Below are 21,292 nucleotides of genomic sequence, written 5' to 3'. Positions count from 1 at the left end.
ACAGTGCTGTTGTGAGGTTTTGAGGATGCTCCACCCCAGGCACGTGGCCGTCAGCACCAGCTCCTTTTCTGCTTCTTGCCCATCTTGGTCTCCGGTTGGGCAAGTCTGAGAAAGGCAGTAGACACTGTGTGCAGCCTTCTGCTATGAGTGTGCCCTGCTCACACCATTAATATACACTTCTCACTGGGCTGTGGGGGCCCCAGAGAAGCTGTGAATTCAATTTTTTTTTTTTAAAGCTATCATAGACTTTTAAAAATCATAGGGTCAGTGGACCCGGTGTCTGAATCTACGTTCATTTTGTGTCTTGAAACACTCATTAAGGTCTGACATGCTTTGCATTCGGGTTCCTCTTTCTAGGATTCTGAGATCAGGGCCAGTGAACTCAGAACAGCTCTGAATGAAGTGTTTTCCAAACGTAAGTTCTTCCTGGGGGCTTTTCAGGAAGTCTGGGAGCCTCAGCCAGTGAGGGTGGGGGTGGGCACTGGGCCAGGGGCACTGCAGATGGGGACCAGGGCCCTGATTCCATCTGTACTGAGAGAGCATCTGGCAGGTGGGAGAGGCTGGAGCAGAGGGGTGGTGGGCAGGGTGAGAGCGGGGCTGATGCTGGGGTCAGTTGGCCCTACAGCAAAGAGTTCTGAGTCCTGGCAGGAAAGAAATTGGGCTGAGAGTGATGTAAATGAAATTCTCCCACAAAATTAATAACTTGCTACTGTGGAAGCTATGCAGCTTGAAAATCCTGTTCTGTAGTGCCCCTCTGGGGAAGGCGTGTAGAGGGGAGGATTCTGCCTGTCCTCGATCATAACAGTTCTCCGTCTTCAGACTTTAGCTAAAGTCCTGAGGGCTGGCAGAGGATCAAACTGCACCCAGGCTGAGGAAAAGCATGTTCCTCTCCTATGAACTGCAGATCCATGGAGCTGGTTTCTTGCCCAGCTTAGGGATGGGCCAGGTTAAGGCTTCAGGCTTGTTGAGTGATGGGGATGTTCACCCATGGCAGCCAGAAAGGGTCTGAGCGTGAAGGGCCCGGGGCAAAGCTGGATGTGAGCCCACCCTGGGGCTGAGCACCTCCCTGAGGTTGAGAGCCCAGGCTTGGAGGCCCTCCGCACCCTCTGCTCCAGCTATTCCTCCTGCCTGGCAGAGAAAGAGCCCAGGGAAGTGGAGAGGGCTGCAGGGTCTTTGGTGTCTTCCTGCCTTGGCTTTCATGTGTGAGCAAGTTGAGCATGGAGCCAGGGATGGCTGTAGATCCCAGAGATGCCTGCAATTTAGCAGTAACATTAACAGTTACTATTTGAGAGGCTGTGTGTTGTGGTTAAAAGCTTGGGCTATGGAGCCAGATAGCCTGTGTTTAGATCCCAACTCTGCCTGGGTTCTGTGATCTTCAGCAAATTATTTAACCTCTCTGGGCCTCTGTTTCCTTATCTATAAAATCGGTATGAAGGTATTTACCACATGGGGTACAATTCTTAGAGGGCTTCTCTGGTGGCTCAGTTGTAAAGAATCCACGTGCCAATGCAGGAGATGCAGCTTTAATCCCTGGGTCGGTAAGATCCCCTGGAGAAGGGAATGGCAAGCCACTCCAGTATTCTTGGCTGGGAAATTCCATGGATGGTGAAGCCTGGAGGGCTGCAGTCCATGCATGCATGCTAAGTCACTTCAGCCGTGTCTGACTCTTTGTGATCTTGTGGACACAGGCTCCTCCGTCCATGGCATTCTCCAGGCAGGACTACTGGAGTGTGTTATCATGCCCTCTTTCCATCTTTCCAATCCAGGTATCAAAGCCATATCTCCTGAGACTCCTGCATTGCAGGCAGATTCTTTTCTGCTGAGCTACTTGGGCTGTAGCCCAAGGGGTCTCAAAAGAGCTGGACTTGATGCAGAGACTAAACAAAATAGAGTGCTTCGAACAATACCTGGCCAATAAAAAGTTAGCTGATTTATTAAGAACTTGTCATAGACCAAGCACCATGCTAAGAACTTCACTTACATTCTCTAATTTTATCACGTTAGCTTTGGGGGCGAGTATTATTGTTGTTCTTATTGATGGAGCAGAAAAGCACAGCTCAGACATATTAGCTTGCTGAAGTCCGTGGCTTGTGAGTAGCAAAGCTGAGATTCTGACACTGAATCCCGAGGCCAGCATCCACCTCTGGGACTCCAGGGGGCCTCTTCCCAGGAGCCCGCCACCAAGCTCACTCGTTTATGTGGAGCTCACGTTCGGCTCTGTACTCTGGCTGGTGTCTTTGGTGGCCTCCTACCAGGGCGATTATTTCCCATGCCTTCAAATGATCCTGACTCTGCCCCCCCCCCACCTCTTTCTATTTAAATATTTAGGAACAGACGTCAAATTTGATGGATTTGACATCAACACTTGCAGAGAGATGATCAGCCTGATGGATGTATCCTTTAAATGTCACATTATTTTTACTTTGATCCTGGTTTTCTTGACTCCTCCACCTGAGATGGAGGCAGGGGAAAGAGAGAGAAGGGAACCAGCATTTTCTGAGCATATGGCAGCTACATGCCTGAGCTGGAAAGAAAAATGTCATCTCATTTTTGCTCTTAAGTAAGCCTGAGATGCTCTCTGTTTCACAGGTGAAGAAACTGAGGTGTGCCATGTTTAAACGACTTGTTTAAAATCCTCTTTTTTTTGGTGTTTCACATTTTTTTTTCATTTTCACCAAGAACTTAATTTTTTTATTGTGGCATAATTGCTTTCCAATGTTGTGTTGGTTTCAGCTGTATAATAATGTGAATCAGTCATAATTACATATATATCCCCTCCCTTTTGAACGTCCACCCTACGCCGATCCCACCCCTCTAGGTCATCACCGAGCACCATGCTGAGTTCCCTGTGCTGTCCAGCAGCTTCCCACTAGCTGTCTGTTTTGCACATGGTAGTGTATACATATCAATAATTCAGAGATAGCAAAAATGGCATTTGTGGCCTTCCTCCCACTTATCACAGCATTCCTCCCACGGGGCTCGGTTTCTCTCCTTCCTCTCCCTGGCTCTCTCCATCCCCATCTGTCTCTGTCTCCCATCCTTGACACCAATTGTTGAGAATTTGATCACACAGGATAAACCTGTTTGTTTGCTCTGACCTGATTTGACCCTTGTTCTATGTTGAAGAATGAGAAAGAGATTTGGGGAGGAATGGAGAAGGTTAGGGCATTCTAGATGGAAGGAAAACCTTGAGCGCAGAGTGGGGAAGGGCAGGGCACCCCTTCCTTGAAACTTGGTCTTGGGTGGGTCCAGGTTACCGTGTCCCATGGTGCTGCTGGTGAAGGGGATTTCTTTGAAAACTGGAGCTTTGGAGAATGTACTTCAGCTCTGGGGGCTTCATCTGTGATGAGATATGATGACCTCTGGGGTGGGAGGAGTGAGTTGTACTTGCCCCCTGGCCATGCACAGAGGGCTTGGACATCCAGCTTGAGTGTGCTGACCTCTGCTGGGGGTGTCAACCATGGAGAGCTGGTTCTATCCTTGTGGTCCTGGACTTTCAGATGCTGGGCCTGCCCAGCCCTGTGGCCTTCTTTGAGGCCAGTGTGGTCCTTCAGTGAGGTCCATGTTTAAGAAGCCATGGGCCATGAAGAACTGTTAACTGTTGATTCATTTTTTGCAAACAGTCATTGATTTCTGAGTCATTCTTCTTAAACTTGCCTGTGAACTTTCATTTAGATTTGAGGGTGACCTTGTGGCCCCTCAAACATTATTCCCAGGGGTGTTTGCATTTTCATGGCTCTAAGAGGACTGTGACTCAATCATTCTTCAAGAGCGTCTATTTCACCATTTAGATGCTTTGGGGGCAGTGGTTTTGAACCAGAAAATACAGCAGAACTTCCCATGGTGAAAGTTGCTCAGTTGTGTCTGACTCTTTGCAACCCCAGGGACTATACAGTCCATGGGATTCTCCAGGCCAGAATACTGGAGTGGGTTGCCATTTCCTTCTCCAGGGGATCTTCCCAACCCAGGGATCGAACCCAGGTCTTCCACATCTGAGGCACAAGGGAAGCCCCATGGAACCTTGTGTAGCTTTTTGCGTATTTTTGCTCAGTCATTCAGTGGCGTCTGACTTTGCAACCCTTTGGACTGTAGCCCACCAAGCTCCTCTGTCCATGAGATTTCTTCAGGCAAGAATACTGGAGTGGGAAGTGATTTCCTCTTCCAGGGGAGCTTCCCGATTCAGGGATGGAACCCATGTCTCCTGTGTCTCCTAAACTGCAGGTGGATTCTCTACCTGTTGAGCTATCGATATCGAGACATAATTCACATACCATCCCATGTACCCATTTAAAGGGTACAACTTTATGGTTTTTTTTAGTATATTCAGAGAGTTGTGCAAACACCACCATCCATTTTAGAGCTTTTAATCACCCCTAAAAGGAACTCTGCACCCATATTTGCAGTCACTCACCTTTCCGCTCAACAACCCCAAACCCTCTGCCCTACTATCACTTTCTGTCTCTATAGATTTGCCTATTCCGGATATTTTCATGTTAATAGAATTGTATAGCACGTAGTCCAGTGTAGCATGTATCAGCACTGAAAAATCATGGAGTTTTAAAAATCCAGTTGCCTGGGTCTCGCTCCTGGAGATGCTAATTCAGGGCATTTGGGACAAGGCCTGGGAGTTGGCAGCTTCATCTGGAATTGAGGATATGTTGGTGCTCCGAGACAGGGCTTTGGAACAGACAGGAGATCCAAGTTCTGGCCCCACCAGTTATTGAATACTGTGAACCTCATGTCTTCTCCTGGAAAATGGGATAACAGAGTGTAGCTCCTGTGGTCTTGTGAGGCTGAAATCAGACACAAGTATACACAGGTCTGGCTAGACCATAGCGTTAGCCTTCTTTGTGGATTACTATCCTCAGGTATGTTGATAGACATATTAGTGAGGATTGGAAGGTCGTGGTGCATCTGACACTCAGCATAGATTGTGGAGATAAAAGACACAGACTTGCTTACAGGGTGAGGTTTACAGTCTTGAGTGCAAACATGACTTTTTGTTTGGCTAGTTGGAGGAGGTGAGAATGATGGTCTGTTTCAGAATTTTAACACCTGAGTTGTAACACGCTGGTGTCTATTGATTAATTGGGATGGCTGAGAAAAGGGTAGTTTCAAAGAGACTGAACTTCACAAAACAGTTCAAAAGCACCCCCCAGGTCTAGCCCAGTGCTTAATCAGTATTCACTGGACATAGAGGATTGCACAGAACCCCTGGCCCATTTTGGCTGAGCCAGCTGTCCTGCTGGGACCATGTCCCAGGATCCCTGGGAATCAATGGTGAGAAGCTCAGAGCCTCTTCAAAGCACCAGACAAACATGTGTAGACTGTGTGTGGCTAAGAATCCCAATCCCATGCTCCTGAGGACTCTTCTGGTACCATTTTGCCATGAACTCTAATATCAATGGCAGACATTTAAATCTGGAAGAGAATTTACTACAGATTATTTAGCTTTACCCTCTCAAAATCCCACGGTGATGAGGATGCTGGACACTAAATGAATGATATTGTAGGAGGGCTTTAGGCTCCTGACTTGCCCTCAGCTCCTAGCTCTGTGCCTGACCTCAAACAAGGGCCTTTGCGAGCGTTTGACTTCTTTAATCTTTATTTGAACTTGTCTCCCACCAATCCTTCCCACCATGACCCCCAGGGCCCTGCTTACTGCAGACATGGATGTTCACTGAGGTCTTAAGACACTCACTGTGCAAGGTCACAGAGAATGTGATCCATAAAGCATGTGGAAACTGGGCTTGATCGTGTTGGCCTTAACCCGCCTAGAGCAATGGGACAGCCTCCCTGGAACTGGTGGAATTCAAGACGCTCTGGTTGAAGATCCAGAAGTATCTGGTAACCCTTTTCTCCCTGTTGGGTAACCTCTGGGCTCTGGTCACTCTCCTCTGTTCTCTTTCTAGCACCTTGCCCTTCCTGACAACCCTTCCTGATCAGTTTCCTGCACTGGTCTAACCAGATCCTTCATCATGGTCAAAGAGAACACCAGACCTGGACACATTGTCCAGGAAGGACTAAGCAGGCCCCTGCACCAGTGCCGCCAGCGGAAGTCCCACTGTTCACAGAACACAAGGACTACCACTGGCTCTCAGCACAAGCTCCTATTTTTGTTCTGGAGACTTCTTGGGAGGAATCAGTGAAGCCTCTGAGGGTGTCCTTGGCCTGTTGAGGAAGCAGTGGGGTAGAGAGAGATGGTTCTGCAGGGGCTGCAAACAGTTGTTTTCACCTGGAATTTTTCTCCTGCTTTAGGAGATCTTTCGGGAGACCGATCGTAACCGCTCGGGGACTATCGATGCCCATGAGATGAGGACAGCCCTCAAGAAGGCAGGTGAGGACACATCCCGCAGGGAAGATCCTGAGACCGGGATGTGCTCATTGAAAATGTGCTTAATATGGTGGTGGTTGCTAATGACCATCAGTGGTAATTACCTTGTGCTGGATGTCTGTGTGATAACAAAGATGTGTTGAGTACCTTCCTTATCTGGGGAGCAGGGAATGTTGCTGGATTCTTTAGGCTTTTTCCAAGGACTTTGCCTGTTCCTGGGAAGGTGACAGCAATCACAGGACTGGGCTGTGAAGGGGATGGGCAGGAGAGGAAGGGACTTTTTTTTTTTTTTTTGCTGTGGTCCATGTGATGCAAAGCTAAGTTAGTGCTGGAGCTCCAGGCCTATTTTTGGACCAGGGAGTGGGGTTCATCCTGCTAAGGATTTTCTAAAAGGAAACTGATTTGATGACCAGAATCCTCTGGAATCCTTTGAAGGGGGCAGCATCAGGCCAGAGTTAGCCCTGAGTTCTGTTGGAGATAGAACTGAGGCCTCCATTCCATCTATGACCCTGGCCCCCCTCTGCCCACAGGTTTCACCCTCAGTGACCAGGTCCAGCAGACCATCGCCATGCGGTATGCATGCAGCAAACTCACCATGGACTTTGACAGCTTCATTGCTTGTATGATCCGCCTGGAGACCCTCTTCAGTGAGTCACGCTCTCCTTTTAAGTGAAAGTGTTAGTTGCTCAGTGGTGTCTGACTTTTTGCGACCCCATGGACTGTAGCCCACCATACTCCTCTGTCCATGGGATTTTCTAGGCAAAAATACTGGAATGGGTTGCCCATTTCTTCTCCAGGGGTTCTTCTCAGCTCAGGGATCAAACCGGGGTCTCCTACATTGCAGGCAGTTTCTTTACCATCTGATCCACCAAGGAAGCCCCCTCACCCCCATGCTGACCCATCCCATTTCTCCTGAGGTATAGGAAGGGGCAGGGGGTAGGGCCAGAAGGCAGAACCAGAAAGGCGTAGGTAATTGTGGCATCCTTGGGGGAGGGGCAGCAGAAACTGAAGGGGCTGAGGAAGCTGGCCATGCCCAAGGTGTTGCCTTCTCTGGGAGATTTTTGTGCACCTATTGTGTGCAGTCACTGCAACAAATGAATGAGTCCTGCAATGGTCCTTAAATGGCTTTTGGTATCTGTTCGCATCGATGGGAATCATATTGAGAGCAGGTATCACCTCCCAGAGAGGGAATAGGGGTCTCCTTCTGAGAGGCTCTGGATAGTCTTCTTCCCGCTTGGGCTTATGCTGTAATGCTCTGCTTAGCCCCTCAGTTGTGTCTGACTCTGCGACCCCATGGACTGTAGCCCACCAGGCTCCTCTGTCCTTGAGACTTTTCAGGCAAGAATACTGGAGTGGGTTGCCGTTTCCTCCTCCAGGGGATCTTCCTGACGCAGGAATCAAACCTTCATCTCCTGCATTACAGGCAGATTCTTTACCCACCCAGCCATCGAGAAAGCCCCATGCTTATGCTTATATATCCTATTAAGGGAGGGAGTTTGGGGAAAGGTCAGGCGGCCAGAGGCGAAGCTTCGCATCTGGATTACTCACACATGGGGCAACCACCCCTGTTCCATGATCCCAGCCCCCACCCCTGTTGAAAGAATTGCAAGTTTCTAGAGCTCTGGGTGTGCAGATGGCAAAAGGAACTTCTCTGCTCACAACTGGAAGTTTGTCTAATTGGGTGAGTGGACATTTGCTGCCAAAAGCCCATTGCTCTGGGCACTGGGTCCAGATCTAGCCTTCTGGGGTCCCTGAAGCCAGGTGGAAGCTGGAGAGGGTGTGGGAGATGAAGGGAGGGTGCCAGGTGGGTGTGGGGTGGACAGAGACAGTTCTCCGGCTGTTCCAAAGTCCAGGAGCGTCCTTATCTGACTTCATTCCTTCTCTGGCTTTCTAGAACTGTTCAGACTTCTGGACAAGGACCAGAATGGCATTGTCCAGCTCTCTCTGGCTGAGGTAAGTAGTTTTGGTAAACTGTTTGCTTGTGGTACTTGAAAATTCTTGGATGGTATTGCTGCCAAGCGCTGTTTATTCGCACTGGCTTATCTTATTTCTTTGTGGAAACAATGCTTGTTCTGTTACAGGCATTTCTGGGAGGAGTGTGATTGTCATCAATTATATCTCAGATCATTTCAAGGATGCAAGCTGTTATTAATTTGGATGAAATTGGGGGTGGTGGGTACAGTTTTAAAGCGCCTAACTTCTCAGGCAGATTGTGTTTGATTGACATATAGAAGGAAATCAGAAACAAAGAATTAAATTGCAGCAAGGTAGAGTGGATGCTGAATACTTTGGCCACCTGATGCGAAGAGCCAACCATTGGAAAAGACCCTGATGCGGGGAAAGATTGAGGACAGGAGGAGAAGGGGGCATCAGAGGATGAGATAGTTGGATGGCATCACCAACTCAATGGATGTGAATCTGAGCAAACTCTGGGAGTTGGTGATGGACAGGGAAGCCTGGCGTGCTGCAGTCCATGGGGTCAAAGAGAGTCGGACACAGCTGAGTGAACAGCAACAAGAGCAGATGCAAAATAAATGGGTGTAAATTATTGCGTACAAGGCCCATCATATCTTACGCAGAGAACACCATGCCCTTCCCCTGTGGAGGGCTGCAGCCTGGGCAGCAGGGCCTTTACTGGCCTGTGGAGATGCAGGTGTGGGCATGTCCTGAGGATTCAGGGGTGGGGCGTTGCCCTTGACCTGCTTCTCAGGCAGAAGCGCTAGAGCACCGGCTTATTCCCGGTCCTGCCTAGTTGTCTGGGTACAACCACTTCTATTCTGCCCTAGAATGGCAGTGTTGCTGATCCCTTTCCAGTGATCTAGGGAAGGCCTTCCTAGAAGCACATTAGGCTCAATCGAGTTGAACCTGAAATTTTTGGAAGTCCCTGTGGGGCTAAGGGCTTCCCTGGTGGCTCAGAGGTTAAAGCGTCTGCCTGGAATGCAGGAGACCGGGGTTCGATCTCTGGGTGGGGAAGATCGCCTGGAGAAGGAAATGGCAACCCACTCCAGTACTCTTGCCTGGAGAATCCCATGGAGGGAGGAGCCTGGTAGGCTATAGTCCATGGGGTTGCAAAGAGTCGGACGCGACTGAACGACTTCACTTTGCTTTGCTTTGCTTTGCTTTGTGGGGCTTAGCTTTTCCTAAGACATACTTCCGTAGGGCTCTGGCTGGGGAGCAGTGACTTAGTGAAGGGCTTCCTTGCTTCCTCTTATGGAGCGAGGCACTTCCTGGGGAAGGAGCTAAAGCAAGTCACACCCATGTGAGGCTGGAGAACATCTCTGGTGCAATCACACCAGCTCCCAGAGGACCCCTGAACTTACTTCTATCTCCTTCTTTTTCAGTGGCTGTGCTGTGTGTTGGTCTGACCCAGGGTTTTGGTCATCGGTGATGCTCCATGACAACCTGCCTGCATCTTTTCTCCCCTTCTTTGCAGTTTTGTGAACTTTTATCCTTAAGGGGGCATTCATTAACTTTTCATCTCTTTCTAGTTGTTTATTGTTTCCTGAAATCCTGGCCTGTCTCACCGGAGCAATCAGGGAGTCTGAAATCTCTTTCAACAGCATTTACGCTGGTCCCAGGGCACCATGGAGGGACAGAAATTGATTAAAGTTGTGGGCCAAAAGGGTTTCTGCCTTTCTCTATTGATACACAATCTGGGGGTTGCTCTGGGGTGTTCCTACTTTAGGAAACAAGATGTCCGTGAGAAATGACGAGTCATTTCTTGCAGCCCAAAGCTGCTGCAAGATGAGAAATGTGGGTGGATTTCTTGGAGAAAAGGCCTGCTACAGATTAAGCTGCCTCCGGGGACCACCTGCAAGAGAGGAGCTGCTCCCCACCTTTCTGAGATAGGTGCTGGGATGAGCTGCAAGGGGAGGAGTTCTTTCTTCCCCAGGAATTCTTACCTGAGGGGAGATGAGGTTCAGGTTAGTTTTGCTCACAGTGGAACAGGAGGATCTTTGTTATTGGTAAGAAAATAGATGCTATAGCCCAGCGTCCTGATGGGCACTTGGGGACGGAGCTGACTCTCGCGCACTGACTGTGGAAATGAAGTATAAAGGAAGATGAATGTCTTAGTCTATTTGGGCTGCGCTCGCAAATACCAGAGACCAGGTGGCTTATAAAACACAGACATTTATTTTCTCACAGTTCTGGAGGCTAGAAGTCTGAGATTGGTGCAGCACTCTTGGGTTCTGGTGAGATCTCCTTCTGGGCTACAGATTGTGGACTTCTCATTGTGTCCTTACATGGCAAGAGCAGAGGGGCGGCAGGCTCCCAGTCGTGACTCTTGTAAAGGCACTAATCCTAATCCTGTGGACAGAGGAGCCTGATGGGCTAGCAGTCCATGGGGTCACAAAGAGTCGGACGTGGCTGAGCTACTAACACTTCAATCCCATTCATGAGGGCCCCACCCTCATGACCTTACCTGTGTGTGTGTGTGTGTGTGTGTGTGTGTGTTAGTCGCTCAGTTGTGTCTGACTCTTTTGTGACCCCATGGACCATAGCCTGCCATGCACCTCTGTCCATGGAATTCTCCAGGCAAGAATACTGCAGTGGATTGCCATTCCCTTTTCCAGGGGATCTTCCTGACCCAGGGATTGAATCTGGGTCTCCTGCATTGCAGGCAGATTCTTTACAGTCTGAGCCACCAGGGAAACCCCGATCTTATTTAACTAACCCTAAGGGTCAGACACGACTGAGCGACTGAACTGAACTGAATTATAACCTACAGTCCGACATCCTAAAACTACCACAGTGTGGTGTGGCGTTTCAACATCTAAATCTGAAGGGGCCACAACCATTCAGTCCGCTGCAGTGAGCTACTGGAGAGAAAACATACTCACACCTTGGTCTCGGTAGTAGTCTGATTAAGAGTTAGTATTTGACCTCTATAAATGCAACTGGATGAATCTTCTTTATAGGAACATGACTTACAAGTATGGAGTAACACAAGTCAAGATTTTTTTTTTTTAAATGAAGTATAGTTGATTCACAAGATTGTATTAGTTCAGGCGTAAGGCAAAATGATTCAATTATATATATATATTTTTTCAGATTTTTTTCTATTATAGGTTATTACAAGATATTAAATATAGTTTCCTGTACTATACAGTAAATCATTATTGCTTATCTATTTTATGTAAAATAGTTTGTATTTGTTAACCCCAAACTCCTAATTTATCTCTCCTCACCACCCTTTCCCCTTTGGTAAGCATAAGTTTGTTATCTATGTCTGTGAGTCCATTTCTGTTTTGTATATTAATTCATTTATATTATTTTTTAAGTTTCCACATATAAGTGATATATAATATTTGTTCTTCTTTGTCTGACTTACTTCACTAAGTATGATATTAGGTCCGTCATGTTACTGCAAATAGCAGTATTTCATTATTTTTATGGCTGAGTAATATTCCATTGTATATATATATGTGTGTGTGTATACATATATATATGAAATACATGTATATGTGTATATACCACATTTCCTTTATCCATTCATCTGTAGATGGAGACTTGGTTTGTATCTATGTCTTGACGATTGTAATCTTTTCAAGTTAGTGTTTCAATTTTTTTCTGGATATATACCCAGGACTGGAATTTCTAGATCACATGGTAGCTCTATTTTTGGTTCTTTAAGAAGACTTCCTACTGTTTTCCATAGTGGCTGCACCAGTTTACATTCCTGCCAACAGTGTGGGAAGGTTCCCTTTTCTCCACACCCTCTCTAGCATTTATTGTTTGTAGACTTTTTGATGATGGCCATTCTGACTGACCACCGGTCAGCTTTACTACTGCGTTCAACTCTCCCAAGGCCCCGGGGGAAGTGGGGGTAGGCCCTTAAGTGAAGGGGATGCTAGGAGCTCTGGGACCTCACTTCTAGGGAGAGGCTTTGGGATGGCGCCCCTGCGGAGAAAGCTCAGTTCATTGGAGGGTGGAGAAGGAGCTCTAGTTGGTTGGCAGCCTGTAGGTCCCAGAAGGAAGGAGGCCCTTCCTCGTCCAGTCAGAGGTATGAGGGAATACTCATCACCAGATCTGCCATCAGCAGGACCCAGGAGGTGTTATGTCCAAGTGCCCTAGGCTACCTGGAGATACCACCCAGCCTGCCCCGTCAGCCCAACTGGTGTTAGTCTGATGCTCACTGATCAGGTACAGGTCCCTGTCCCACCCTATTTAGAAATCAAGTGCTACCCTGTATAGCACAGGGAACTATATTCAGTATCCTGTGATAAACCATAATGGAAAAGAATATGAAAAAGAATATATACATGTATAACTAAATCACTTTGCTGTAAAGTAGAAGTTAACCCAACATCATAAATCTACTGTACTTCAATAAAATAAATTAAAAAAATATAAAGTGCTATGAAGCAATTCTAATATTTTACATATAGCATGGCTGCCTAAATGAAAAGTACTATGTTATAATTGACTTGCAACAGTTAGCTTTATTTTGAAGGCTTACAGGCTATTTTAGGGGATAGTTTGCTAACCAAAAAACATATACTTTCAATACAAAATGGATTTGCTTTAGGGGTCTTGGGTCCTAGGTAAGGTTTATCCTGAAGACTTCTTACCAATACAGCCCATGAGGCCAGTTAAGGATCTTAACACCGCATAGCTTTCCTGTTAAACATTTGAGAGTTTGCTTCATGCTCTGTTCTTTCCCCTGGGTTAAGGCAGTGGAGCTGCTGCATTTTGGTGTGGCCTCGTCATGCCCCAGATGTGGCTGTGTCTCAGGAAAGCTCAGCCCCTCCTGAATGGTGGCTCCTGGATGGATTCCCCAGGAAGGCTCCCCTGGATTAAGGCAGTGGAGCTGCTGCACTTTGGTGTGGCCTCGTCACGCCCCAGATGTGGCTGTGTCTCAGGAAAGCTCAGCCCCTCCTGAATTGTGGCTCCTGGATTGATTCCCCAGGGAGGCTCCCCTGGATCAAGGCAGTGGAGCTGCTGCATTTTGGTGCGGCCTCGTCATGCCCCAGATGTGGCTGTGTCTCAGGAAAGCTCAGCCCCTCCTGAATGGTGGCTCCTGGATGCATTCCCCAGGGAGGCTCCCCTGGCTTCCCGCACTCCCCACACGCTGTTGCATTAACGTGGTTCACGGCTTCCCTGTTGCCATGCGTGGTCCGTGAATGCAGAGTGTTCCCAGTTCGCCCAGAGCCTAGTACAGTGCCCATGCAGAATAGGTGCTCAGTGAATGAAAACTGTGTCCTTTCCTTTGCAAATGAGGAGGCTCTCTAGCTTGGGTCCCACTTGGTTTCCCCAGTAGACACTGGGTCTGCACAGGTCCCTCCCAATGGTTTCCAGCAGCAGAAGCCCTAGGGGTACTGCTGATATTTGGATTAGAGCCAGCCTCTGTGGGTGGGTGAAGGGCTGGGCGGATGGGAAGAAGATGTGTCCCCTTGGGGGGGGACCCTTGATGAGCTGCTCCCTGCCCCCGCCGCATACAGATTCAGGGCAAGGAGTAGAGGGAGCTGTTGCCACCAGTGACATGGCTGCCTCCTGTGATTTGTGCAAAGAATCTGTGGGGGCTCTTGGGTCCCCCACTTTCTGGAAGGAGAGGGAAGTGGCTCAGTGGAGGCTCAAGATAGCCTGGGAGGCAGCTGTGGGGCTTGGGTGATCCTCCCTCCCTTCCTGTCCATCCTCCCCCACCTACAGAGCCCTGTCATCTCTCAAAGGCAGAGTTTGTTTCCTCATTAGTGAATGCGGAGACACACATGCCCCATGCAGCCCCCAGACTCAACTGAGACCTTGGGGAACAGGGAACCTGATGATGGGGTGGGAAGCAGTCAGAGTGTGGCAAATTTTCTGGGTAATTTCACACTAGCAAGGCATCTCTAGCAAGTCCGCTTTACTGCGAGAACTCAGGGCCTCGCATTATGTGAGCTTTCTCCTCACATCACGTGCCTAGGTAAGGCTTTTGGTGGTTATGCACAATTGCAGAAGCCACGTTGAGCAGGGTTGGGAGAACCCGGGCAGTGGCCCTGTCACATGTGGCAGGGGCTCTTCCCACCAAGGTCCTGATAGCATTGGGTCTCAGAGCATCCTGTGCATCCTGCCGTTGTAGCTGGTGGAGGCCCCCGTCCTGCCCAGTGCTCCCGTCGCTCCTCTCTGCCTCCCTAATGCCAGCCGCTCCTCTGGGCTGGGGCAGTGGGGCCACAGAACAGAGTCCTCCCTTCCTTGGTCAGCTGTGCTCAACCTGCCGAACTAGGGCCGGCTTCTTTCCTCTCACTCCAAGCTTCAGGTTGTCTAGCCTCTCAGATGCCCAGCATCTTTTCAGCTTTAGATGTCCCAGTTTCTCATCCTGTGATTGCTTCTGCTCTGGCTTCAGGACACAGCCACCCCCTGCACCAGCCATGCTTCTCTATGCTTCTCTTATGGGGGGACCCCATTTCCCAATTGTCATCTCCCTTCATACATGAACTGTTCCCTTTGATTGATGGGCTGGGTCAACCTGGAGAGCTCACATACTTGACAGCGGACAGTCAAGACCCTCTGCCCCAACGCCATTCTCTGCACTTCAGAGCCGACAGTGTCCGGAAGGACCTCATGAGGGGACGCTTGCCCGCTTTGTTCTGTTCCTCAGCTCTGGGTTACAGGTAGGGTGATGGGAAGCCCGTCTGTGTGATATGGACAAGGATGGAGACACGCAGCCTGGATTCCACCTCCATCAGTTCTGTCTGATGCACACCTGTCAGGTCTGCAAAATGGAAGCAGCGGTCACTTAACTGGGCTTCCCCAGTGGCTCAGAGGTAAAGAATCCACCTGCAACGCAAGAGACTTGAGTTCATTCCCCGAGTTGGGAAGATCCCCTGGAGGAGAGCATGACAACCCACTCCAGTACTCTTGCCTGGAGAATCCCATGACGGAGGAGTCTGGCAGGCTACAGTTCATAGGGTCGAATGAGTCAGACACATCTGTGCACATGCACAGTCACTTACTAGTGGCAGCTGCATGGAGACAGAGGGCCCCTCAGTGGGGGAAAGGGTGACGATTTGGAGTTTGCAAGTCATCAAGACAGATGTCAACTCCTTACGATTTGGGGAGGCCTGTGCTTGTTTCACCAGTTGATTAAACATAGGGCTCTATGGGGGATGGAAATAAGGCAGGAACACTGTCCCACACTGACCTTCACGGAGTTATGAAGGTCTCATGAAGCCCAGTGATGCTTCTCCCAGCTCCCTTCTGTGCCTGGTGCAGAGCCTGGGGGGCAGGCATGTGGGGACCCCTGGCAGTTTACTGCCTTCTGCTGAAACTTGTTTTTTCTTTCTGAAAAATTTTATATTCATTATATTCACATTCTTATATTTTATAAATTTACTTCTATTAAAATGATTTTATGTTATTTATTATTATCCATTTATGTATTTTATGTTTATAAATTATTGATATATAAATATTAAGATACATAATAAATATCAACTGTATACTGAAGTCTCATGTATTATTCATTAGAGTGAATAATTTTTAATATTTTACCATATCTGTTTTATCATTTTTTTACTGAAGAAGTTTTTGTTAATCACAGGTTTCATGACATTTTATTCTCTGCTACGCATCTCTAGCAAAGGACATTATTACACAGCCACAATACTGTTATCCAACCTAACAAAATTAGCAATAATTCTCAGTCACATCTTATAACCAACCTATACCCACATTTTCTTGATTGACTTTAAAATGTACTTTTACAGTTGGTTTATTAAAGTGGGAATTCAACCAAGGTCCTCATTTTACCAGTTTTGACCTACAGCCATGTTCCCTTTCTTTGAGGTCTTGAATGACTGATACATAATTGCAGTTTTAGGGAAGAAGGTTGGTAATATGAATTGGCAGTCTCTTGCTTCTCAGTCTAATTAAATCTCTTGCAGAGTGCCCATCCTCTCCAGCTTCCTCGCTCTCCCCAGGAGCATGCAGGATGGTTTGTAGGGACTGGGATCTCAGAAAAGGGCGTCTAGTGTTCCCTGCACTGTGGCTGCCATCCAAGCGCAGCCAGTCTTGCAGGCGGCATCTCTTGCTGGTGGCCCTTTGGCTCCACGATCATCTAGGCAGGAACCTCCCTTCTGGGCCTTACCTGTGTTTTTGTTCAAGTCCTCTTGTTCTCTGACCCCAAGGTTCAGCCAGTTTCCCAGAGTCCATGCACCAAGGCACTCCTTTCAGCCAGTGGTCTGGGCAGTACTTGTCCTGACCCTGAGGATACCAGGCTGCGGGGAGGCAATGGGTGGGCACTGCAGGCCAGCAATCTGCCTCTGAGTATTCACAGAGGGGAATGGCTCTGTTGGTAAAATCACAGGAAAGCACAAGGGAATTCTCTGGGGTTTAGAAGGCACGGTGATTCCATGTGGAGTGTAAGCCTTCAATTTCGGTTTGTTGAATTGAATTCAACAAGGAAGAGAAGATTAGGAGATGAGAGACATTATCTGGTGATGAAATTCAAGCCAAAATGTCCCTGTAGTCAGTTACTCTGTTCATGCTCTGGCAGCGGGGATTGGCAGGCAGCTCATTCCAGAGCCTCACAGACACTTAAGCGTGGATTTGCAAGGTGGGCTTTCCTGGTGGGCATGAGGGGCTTCTGTTTGGTCCCTAGGCCCCTCCTGGAGACCTGGAGTGGAATCCCCTCAGCCTTCTGAGGGCAGTGGGGTGGGCGCTCAGGAGGTGGAGCCACGCTCTTCAGTCTACTCACTAATTCAATCAGTGACTGTCTAAAGCACCAACTACAAGTCAGGATCAGTGCTCACCTAGGGAGTTGTAGGGGGGTTGGGTGGGGGTGAAGTGAAGTGGGCAGTGCAAATACGAGTAACAGAGGTTTCTGCCTGCCAGAAGCTTACAGGTGGATGTGGGAGTCAGAGTCACACACAACTAACAACAATTTAAAACAGTGTAACATCACTGCTGGAGGAGGTACAGAAAAGTCAGGCCACAAGAGAAGAGAGGTCTGTGCTGTTTCAGGAGAGGGAGCAGGCTTCCTGCCAGATGGATAGGAACTGAGCAGCTAGGACTTCATTCATTCATTCATTTGGTAAATATTAAGCATAGCTATTTACTATTCTAGTATATATATGTATATATGTACAGGTATGTACACATATATGGCACTAGGTCACTCAATTGTGTCCGACTCTTTGTAAGCCCATGGACTGTAGCCCGCCAGGATCCTCTGGTCATGGGATTCTCCAGGCAAGAATACTGGAATGGGTTCCCATTTCCTTCTCAAGTACATATATATACATATATATGTATATATATATATATATATGTGTATATATATATATATATATACACACACACACACACACACACACTATTCTAGGTATATATAGTCAAAGCTATGTTTTTTTCAGTAATCAAGTATGGATGTGAGAATTGGACCATAAAGAAGGCTGTGCACTGAAGAATTAATGCTTTTGAACTGTGGTGCTGGAGAAGACTCTGATAGTCCCTTGGCCAGCAAGGAGATTAAAACAGTCAGTCCTAAAGGAAATCAATCCTGAATATTCATTGAAAGGTTGATGCTGAAGCTGAAGTTCTAATCTTTTGGCCACCCAATGTGAAGAGCTGATTCATTGGAAAAGACCCTGATGCTGGGAAAGATTGAGGGCAGAAGGAGAAAGGGACGACAGAGGATGAGATGGTTGGATGGCATCAGTGACATGGACGTGAGTTTAAGCAAGCTCCAGGGGAGAGTGAAGGACCGGGAAGCCAGGAGTGCTGCAGTTCATGGGGTCACGAAGAGTCGGACATGACTTAGCGACTGAACAACAACAAATATTCTAGGTATTATGCAGGCACCTGTCAGCGAGAGGGAAAGGTATTCCAGATGGAGGGAAAGTCATGAGAAAAGGGAACAGCATAGGAAAAGACAGCCTGTTTGGAGAGGCCTGGGCTCTTCTGGAAGATTCGGGGCTTTGCTATGACATTGAGGCCATCACTGCATCCCCACAGGACCTCCTGGGCCAGAAAGCAGCCACCTTCCTTGCTCATTCCTGTCTTCTGTGCCATGATCCTGCAAGGGGTGGGGGGCACTTTGCCTTTCTACATCACAGGGAAAGAATTTCAGGCTATTCCCCAGAGAGGGCAGGATTCTTGGCCTCCTGAGGTTCAGCTGTGGGGTAACAGCCACTCCCTCTGCTCCCAGAACCAGAGGCACCCCTGGAGCTCTTGGGCAGTGGAGAGCCACCTTCTGTGGCTGCTGTCCAGCACTGGGTCAGAGGACCTTGATGTACAGCCTGCCGTGGCCTCTGCAGCTGTGTTCTCACCACCCAGGGTGAAGATGAGAGGGCCAAGCCCCAGAAAGCCCCTGAAGGAGGCAAGAAACATTCCTCTGGAGCTGAAAGCAAGGACGAAGGAAGTGCAGCCAGCTTCCCACTTCCACCTGCACTCCTGAAACATTTACTACTAATTAATTTCTGAATTACACAACAATGCACTTCCTAATTACTCAGGGGAAGCACTAGAAGCTATAAAGGGGTCATTATTTATTGCACAAGCGATTCTAATACATGTTCTCCCAGAAATGAGAGAAAGATGGAGGGGCAGGGTGGAGGAAGGAGGGGGTGCGGGGAGAGAGAGAGAGAGAGAGAGGTTGACTATGGATCAATTGAGACAGAAGGAACGCCTGGCTGGCAGGGTCCTCCTGGTCTCAGAGGCTGGTTGTCATCTGGAAGAGCAGAGTTGTCTGGGGAACCTCAACAACCCTTTGAGGAGACATGCAGACGTCTCTGGGCTCAGAAGGAAAGCTTCCTCGGGAGCTCTGCCAACTGTGCAAACACCAACACAGAAATGTAAATAATAACACGCAGACAGGATGCAAACGTAATTATAGCTGAACATTACGAGGAGAGAGACTCACTGGGGACTGGCCACGTTTTCACGTCTGAGAGTCGCATTTTGCATTGTGGTGATTAAAGCAGACCAATTTTTTTCCATTTTGTTTTTACTGCCACATGGATTTTTTTTTTTTAATACTAGGTTGGATAGTACATTAACACAAGTAAGTAGCTTTCTTTCATATTGTTTTGGAATAGATGGATTATCACATGTCTATTGGGCTCACCAAACTTACTGAGCTCCTACTGTTTGCAGGCGGCATGTTAGCCAGTGGGTTACACAAATAAGATAGGGCCCCTGCCTGCAGGTCTGTCCCTGTAGTCTAAGGAGAGAGACAGGTGTCAACACAAGTGGCTTCAGCATGAGCTGGAGGCAGGCGCAGGGAGCCACGAGGGCACTAGGTGCCTCTCGGGGTTCGGGCAAGTCTGTGTGGAACAGAGGAGAGTGTGAACTAGGAGTTCCCTCCACTCTTACCTGGATCGTGAGGGCTGGAGCTCTCCCCTACCCTCAGCATCTGGCTTACAGGTAGAATGCCACGTACAAAGGCTGTCAGCTATGAGGGGTCCTCCTGAGCGGTGGGTTGTATCTGCCACAGTCCATCAAGGGACAGAAACCACAGCAGTTATTTGAACAGAAAGAATTAAACATAGCAAATTGTTACCTAGGTAGAAAGTTATAATTAGTAATTGAGTGGATAAGAGGAGTACTTAAAGGTACTGTGGAGTAACGGCTGCGAATTATTAAAACATTGAAATTTAGAGACTCCCTCCCACCTGGCTTCTCCCTCACCCGCTTCGCACCGTCCGAGACGCTGGTGTCTTTGGAGAGGGAGGTTGCCCCACAAGGGAGCAGGTTTTACAATTGTAGGAATAATCGCAGAGCGGGTTTACTGCTGCTGGCGCCCTCTGTTGGCAGCGCCTAGTATCAGTCAGTTCAGTCTCAGTCGTGTACGACTCTGCGACCCCATGAATCGCAGCATGCCAGGCCTCCCTGTCCATCACCAACTCCCAGAGTTCACTCAGACTCACGTCCATCGAGTCCGTGATGCCATCCAGCCATCTCATCCTCTGTCGTCCCCTTCTCCTCCTGCCTTCAATCCCTCCCAGCATCAGTCTTTTCCAATGAGTCAACTCTTCGCATGAGGTGGCCAAAGTACTGGAGTTTCAGCTTCAGCATCATTCCCTCCAAAGAAATCCCAGGGCTGATCTCCTTCAGAATGGACTGGTTGGATCTCCTTGCAGTCCAAGGGACTCTCAAGAGTCTTCTCCAACACCACAGTTCAAAAGCATCAATTCTTCGGCGCTCAGCTTTCTTCACAGTCCCAACTCTCACATCCATACATGACCACTGGAAAAACCATAGCCTTGACTAGATGGTAGCGCCTAGTATGGTAGCCACTAATATGGGCTGGGAGGGATTGGGGGCAGGAGGAGAAGAGGACTATAGAGGATGAGATGGCTGGATGGCATCACTGACTCGATGGACGTGAGTCTGAGAGAACTCCGGGAGTTGGTGATGGACAGGGAGGCCTGGCGTGCTGCAATTCATGGGGTTGCAAAGAGTCGGACACGACTGAGCGACTGAATTGAACTGAATATGGGCTTCCCTGGTAGCTCAGCTGGTAAAGAATCTGCCTGCAATGCAGGAGACCCTGGTTCGATTCCTGGGTTGGGAAGATCCACTGGAGAAGGGATAGTCTACCCACTTCAGTATTCTTGGGCTTCCCTGGTGGCTCAGCTGGTAAAGAATCCACCTGCAATGCAGGAGACCTGGGTTCGATCCCTGGGTTGGGAAGATCCTCTGGAGGAGGCCATGGCAACCCACTCTAGTATTCTTGCCTGGAGAATCCCCATTGACAGAGGAGTCTGGCAGGCCCCAGTCCATGGGGTCGCAGAGTCAGACACACTCAGCGACTAAGTACAGCAATATGGAGCCAGTGGGCAGAGGTTGAGAAAGTGGGGGTAGTCCCAGGAGCTGGAGATTCATTCATTCAACTTAGATTTTTGAGTATTCACAAAAAGTCAAACTTTTATGGCCCTGGGGACACAATAGTGAGCAAAATAGACAAAAATCCCTTCTTTTAAAAAAAATTAATTTCTTTATTATAATTGTAGGCTAATTACTTTACAGTATTGTAGT

General features: G+C 48.3%; 1 protein-coding gene across 3 annotated transcripts in view; it reads left to right on the top strand.

Annotated features, from left to right (window-relative positions):
• Positions 1–9,959, top strand: part of CAPN8 (calpain 8) — a 77,984-nt gene extending 68,025 nt beyond the window's left edge. For 2 of the 3 annotated variants that reach the window (XM_013970127.2, XM_018060195.1), the window contains 7 exons: positions 358–415; positions 2,329–2,393; positions 5,779–5,847; positions 6,259–6,337; positions 6,865–6,981; positions 8,229–8,287; positions 9,676–9,959. In XM_013970127.2, coding sequence (XP_013825581.2) covers positions 358–415; positions 2,329–2,393; positions 5,779–5,847; positions 6,259–6,337; positions 6,865–6,981; positions 8,229–8,287; positions 9,676–9,699 — 471 coding nt within the window. In that variant the 3' untranslated portion in view covers positions 9,700–9,959. The other variant, XM_018060194.1, reaches the window with a different exon arrangement.

Source organism: Capra hircus, chromosome 16 (genome assembly GCF_001704415.2).
Source record: "Capra hircus breed San Clemente chromosome 16, ASM170441v1, whole genome shotgun sequence".
Classification (NCBI taxonomy): domain Eukaryota; kingdom Metazoa; phylum Chordata; class Mammalia; order Artiodactyla; family Bovidae; genus Capra; species Capra hircus.
The sequence above is the reverse complement of the archived record's forward strand: the minus strand, read 5'-3'. Positions and strand labels throughout refer to the sequence as shown.